We start from the raw sequence: 6,216 nt of genomic DNA on the forward strand, positions 1-6,216 counted from the left end.
GGGGTGCTATCTTAAGCCGTTGGTAATGCTAAGTCGCTTCACCAAGGTGACATTGTAACAGAGATGTAAACGGGGTGAGGGAGGGAACCACAGGCTGCCTGGGAAGAGATTTTGCAGGCAAGAGGGTATCACTACAAAGACCTAAGGCAAAACACTCCCAGAAGCGGAATTTACTTCCAGGATATATTTTGTCTGTTTTACTCTACAACATTAGCCCATTTGTAAGTAAAAGGATTCCTTTTGTTAATAACTTTTAAACTACCATCTCACATATCCATAACTCAAATACCTGGAAATTTCACATAACCACAACATGAGAATTATTTGTCGGGGTGGGGAATGGCCTCTGAGAAGCAAAAACGATGTGCTTACAGAAGAGGCAACAGGCCCTCCTGTGTGGCTTTTATGTAAAATTTGATAAAGCTGGTGTCCAAGCTTTTCATGGACAGAAAGGATTTGAAAGGAACTCTGGCAGGGAGGAAGTTACAGCTCTGCCAGTCAGATCCACTGATAGCAGTGAAAATGAAAAACTGACAGCTCTCAGAAGCTTGATAAGGAATCAACAAAATGCATCGAAGGTCAAAGGAGCTGTCCCCCCAAATTTACACCCAGTGAGTGGGACAAGCAGAACCCCTTCCCCGAGGGGTCCTGAGAACACCACCAAGGGTCACATGGCAGCCACTTAGTCAAAATGGCAACCATAACTTTCCCCACCAAAGTTCAATAACAGCGTAATCAGTTCAAAAGGCTGAGAGGGAGCTCAATGCAGAGGCTCAAACCTGTAATCCCAGCACTTTGGGAGGTCAAGGTAGGAGGATTGCTTGAGCTCAGGAGTTTGAGAGACCAGCGTGGGCAACATGGTAAGACCCCATCTCTAAAAAAAAAAAAGAAAAGAAAAGAAAAGAAAAATTAACTGAGTGGGGTGGTGCATGCCTGTAATCTCAGCTACTTGCAAGGCTGAGGCAGGAGGATCGCTAGAGCCCAGGAGATTTAGGCTGCAGTGAGTTACGACTGCACCATTGCACTTCAGCCTGAGCAATAGAGTGAGATCCTATCTGAAAAAAAAAAAAAAAAAAGAAGTTTGAGAAGGAAGGATTTTAGAAGATTTAAATTCAAACTTCTCACAAATTTTTAGAAGTTTTTTTGGATTAAAAAAGTAAATTTTTAAAAACCCACTAAACTTGAATATCTAGGAAACCTCATTCATAAAGAATACCAAATAGGTAAGATCTTTTGGCACGAATTAAGGTGATGATCAGATTACTTTAATAAAGTTGGAAATCTTCTACATAGGGCTATGAATAGTCTGATTATTTATTTATGATTGCTACTAAAATTGCTCATCATCATACTATCTTATTACATTTGTGTGTATTTTTTTGTTATGAGAAAGCAAGATGTGTGAAAATCTGAAATCAGATATATTAGACTATAAATTAATTTACATAAAGATTATAAAATTCTATTTTAGATTATAAAATATTTTAATGAAAAAAAGCATTTGTTATTTTACAAAAGGGTTACCACAAAGTACATTTCTCCTTCCCTGGGTTGATTATTTAATTTAGAAAATTTTGATCTACCCACAATTTTCCAAGCAAAAATCTATTACATAAAGGAAATTGCACCAACATTATATGTTACCATGACAACACCAGCGATTACTCAATGCATGAAATGAGCCTCCAATTCCAGAAAATGCCTTGAGTTTAAGAATTAGAGTTTAAAAATTCATTTTAGGCACATTAAGATATGCGTGTAGGAGAAGGGCTGTAGGAGAAGGGTTACATTTTAACATACACAAAATTGGTATTTGCAATGCTTACGTGCATTTTTTAAAATTAGGATAGCAATGATCAAATATTCAAATAGCTACCAAATGCACCTGGAGGAAGTTAACTTTGGGTTTTTGCCTCCTATACTACTTACGTGTGACAGAAAAATAGTTAGAAAACCTTGATTCCAACCACGCCAGCAGCAAAGCCACGATGCTTCCTGGGGAGATGATTGAATGGACAGCTACTAAAAGTGATGCCAGAAATACTCACCAATGCTGAGTTTAAGCTAACAATTTTTAAAAGATGATCTGAGTAGAAAATTATTTTATTAAAAATAACCAATCACATTTGTTGTCACTTCCGTTATATTTGGCATTACTAATTAAACTCAAGGAGGCTTCTAGAAGGACTATGTGGTTTATTCGTGTTCATTCCTTTTGATTGACTCTAGAATCTTTTGCAACTTCAGTCTTCAGCATTTGGCATAAATCTGTCAAATTTGATTCCACATCCTCTTCAAAAGTATTCATCTTCAATATTTTTTTAGCTCAGAAAATCCCAAGTAAAAATTATATAGACCTCAAGAAACATTCAGAAAGCCACTTTCATTCATGTCCCATTTCCCTTACAAAATACAAAATTAAAAAAAAAAGAAACAGAATGGACTATATATAATAGGTTAAAGAAATAACTACAATTAAAAATTTACAAAGAATAAAGTTAAATTATGTAAATAAAGTCGACTGTACTAGAGAAGTCAGGCATCATTTAGTCCTGACTGACCTTTCTATGGTAACAAAATGGAACTATGAGTCAGATGATAAAAATCTGTAAAATAGATAATTAAACTGAGAGAGCAAATCTGAAGGCAGCCCCTTTTAGAACTACTTACCCTCCTAATTTTCTATGATTTTATGTAAAATAAAACAAAAAATATAAGCCAGGCAAACTCACATCAAATCAAGACACCTATATACTCTGGAGGCTTGTTAAAGTATTCTAGATCGTATACAAATCTAAATGGACTGGAGAGAGAAATGGTTTAGTGTCTCTGATAAGATTTTTTTGCACCGCGCGACCATACTGGAAAAATCACTGAATATGCTATTTTCAAATTGCTACTTACAAGGATTCAATATTCCAGAAGTGTGTGTGCTTTCATAGAGATAATGATGACCCTTAATTTAGGAAATTACTATGTCAAATATTGTAGCTATTAAAGGAACACAGTTTTGTTTTGACACTTATGCATTTCTGTTTTGTTTTTATCAGACAGTTAGATTTGCAGTCATTCCATTAGGATCTTATAAAATATTTGTGTGGGAGAACAGAAAGGGAAAGAAAGGCTAAGAACTATTAAGTATGTGATGGAGGCCGAGGTAGATTTATTTCAAGTTAGAAAAGAGTAATTTTAGCCACAATATCACAAAGCAATAATAAATGAAAGCTAACTAACATACCAAATGAGTTGGAGGGAAGGCAAATAATTATTTTATTTATGGAAGTTGTCTTCAAGAAATTCTTACTGTTTTATAAGGTGGTCTTTATCTCCTGTAGAGGAAAGAACACAGACTTTGGAGTCTGACAGACCTGCATTGATTTCCAGCTCAGCTATTTTGATAAAAATGCATACCCAGGAAAATTAAGTAAGCTTGAAAAGTCTCAGTTTCCTCAACTGCTGGCAGATTATTCTGATAATTTTTAAAATGAGTATAAATTACATACCAGAGTGCTTGGGATACAGAAGGCATTCCTATTCCTTAACTTTTCTTCACAGTATTTGCTCATAATATGCTTTGGTTTGTTTGTTTATTTGTTCGTTCGTTTGTTTGTTTGAAGTGAAGCCTCGCTCTGTGGCCCAGGCTGGAGTGCAATGGCACGATCTCGGCTCACTGCCACCTCCAAGTCCCGAGTTCAAGCGATTCTCCTGCCTCAGCCTCCTTAATAGCTGGGATTACAGGCGCCTGCCACCACGCCTAGCTAATTTTTTGTATTTTTAGTACAGACAGGGCTTCACCATGTTGGCCAGGCTAGTCTTGAACTCCCGACCTCACATGATCCGCCCAGCTCAGTCTCCCAAAGTGCTGAGATTACAGGTGTGAGCCACTGACCTTTTAAATGTTTTTATATTATCTGATGTTCATACCCTTTTAAGATGGATCTTTAAGCATTTTTCCAGATTTATCAAATGCTCCTCCGATCTTGTCTTTAACATTTCCAGCATTATTCAGTCTTATTTGTAGAAGCTTCTGCGAGAGTCCTCCTGGTCCCTGAAATCAAATGGCCTACACATTTTCCCAACAAACTCAGAAACAGTTAAGATTTTGTAATATTTTTGGAAAACAGGCCCATCCGATGATTCTATTTTCATAAGGGATTCTGAAGAATTACCCCAAAATAGACCATCTGAAGCAATTCACAGACTATCGTGAAAGTCAATAATTTAGCATGAGAACATCTTGGACTGTGAATTATTCCACAAGTCAGTGTTGGGTGAGGATCTCTGAACTTACTTTGCATTAGCAGGGTTGCAAGTGGTTAGGTTTGCCAGGGCTAGAGCTGCCGCTTCCCGTACCTCTTCATTGTCACTTTTTAGCAACTGAATTAACTGTGGAATCCCTACAGAAAGAGAAAGGTAAGAAATGTGACTTTTAAAATGCCCATGTGCACTAAAATATGGTAACCTAAAACTGCTTACAAGAGTTGTTTCCAGTTGGCTTACCCTGATTATTGAAAAAATCTTTGCTGCCTGAATTCTCACACATTGCTGAAATAGCTTGGGAAGCAGCAATTTTAGTTCCATCATTTTCCGAACCCAAAAGGGCTACAAGGCACTTTTCAACCTCTTGTTCGTGAAAAAGTTTTCTATTTTCAGCTTTCATACACCAAAGAGAAAAAAAAATCAGAATTTTAATGCAAAAACTGTGAAGTATTATTACTTTCCCATCCAAAGTCTAATAGGAATTCAAACCATTTGCTAGTTTTAGTACCAGAGTCTAAACTAGACAAAATCTACAATGATTTAACTTTAGAATACACTAATTATGCAAAATGAATCATGGATGTTTTTTCCTATTCCCTTGTATGAGATCAATATTAGGGTCAAGGAAATTCTATACTAGGAAAAAGGCAAGTTTTTGGATTTAGAAAGCACTGATTTAACACCTGTCATGTACCTGACCTGGTACTCAGTGTTCACACAGGCTATTTGTTCACTAAGGACAAAATCCAGTTTATTTGATGGTTCTTTTAAATATAAAACCCAATATTGGAAGAATGCCTAAGATGTGCAAACTGGTGAGCTGGATGCTTACAACCTTCAGGAGAAGAGCAGAAGAGAGAAGAAAGTAAAAATGAGTTGTAAAGTATGATCCAAGTCTTAAGAAATTTATAGTCTTATATCAAAATACAATCATCATTTTTTTCTCAAACGACAATACATACTTAAGTAGCAAACATTAAAATAATTATTTAATTTCCAGCACTTTGGGAGGCCGAGGCAGGCGGATCACGAGGTCAGGAGATCGAGACCACCCTGGCTAACACGGTGAACACTGTCTCTACTAAAAAACACAAAAACTTAGCCAGTCGTGGTGGCGGGCACCTGTAGTCCCAGCTACTCGGGGGGCTGAGGCAGGAGAATGGCGTGAACCCGCGAGGCAGAGCTTGAAGTGAGCCGAGATCACACCACTACACTCCAGCCTGGGTGACAGAGCAAGCCTCTGTCTCAAAAAATAATAATAATTATTATTATTTAATTAAATAAAGTTATGTCTACATACCATTATATTCATCCCATTTAAAACACTAAGTTTGAAACCAAAGTATTTTTAATGCTCTTTTGTTCCCTAAACATTGTTTTCTCTTGGCTTCGTTTGATTTTTTAATAAATAACAATCTCATTACTATACTAATTTAAATACTTCATTAACTAAATGAGAACATTAAAATAATTTTTTGTTTTGTGTTCTATTAGTTCTAATTTTTTAATGTTCTAGCTAATTCTAAAGAAGTTCCTCTTTATTAAAGTATGTTCTAGAAAAAATGTATTATATCAAACTGTTTTGATGAAATAAAGAGGTGCCAGAGACTAGTATAAAAAGAAACAAGCCGGGCTCGGTGGCTCAAGCCTGTAATCCTAGCACTTTGGGAGGCCGAGATGGGCGGATCACGAGGTCAGGAGATCGAGACACGGTGAAACCCCGTCTCTACTAAAAAATACAAAAAACTAGCCGGGCGACGTGGCGGGCACCTGTAGTCCCAGCTACTCGGGAGGCTGAGGCAGGAGAATGGCGTAAACCCAGGAGGCGGAGCTTGCAGTGAGCTGAGATCCGGCCACTGCACTCCAGCCTGGGCTGCAGAGCAAGACTCCGTCTCAAAAAAAAAAAAAAAAAAAAAAAAAAAAAAAAAAAAAAAAAAAAAAAAAAAAAGGGACAAG

The 6,216-nt window shown here is 37.0% G+C and overlaps 1 protein-coding gene across 7 annotated transcripts in view; it reads right to left on the reverse strand.

The window, feature by feature from the left end:
• ARMC3 (armadillo repeat containing 3) overlaps positions 1-6,216 on the reverse strand; it is a 121,378-nt gene that overhangs the window by 53,328 nt on the left and 61,834 nt on the right. For all 7 annotated transcript variants that reach the window (XM_017867445.1, XM_017867444.1, XM_017867443.1 and 4 more), the window contains 2 exons: positions 4,501-4,653; positions 4,292-4,397 (listed from right to left, as the gene is read on the reverse strand). In XM_017867445.1, the coding sequence (XP_017722934.1) occupies positions 4,292-4,397; positions 4,501-4,653 (259 nt within the window). The remainder of the gene's footprint in view (positions 1-4,291; positions 4,398-4,500; positions 4,654-6,216) is intronic.

Source organism: Rhinopithecus bieti, unplaced genomic scaffold (genome assembly GCF_001698545.2).
Source record: "Rhinopithecus bieti isolate Rb0 unplaced genomic scaffold, ASM169854v2 scaffold_3041, whole genome shotgun sequence".
NCBI classification, from domain to species: domain Eukaryota; kingdom Metazoa; phylum Chordata; class Mammalia; order Primates; family Cercopithecidae; genus Rhinopithecus; species Rhinopithecus bieti.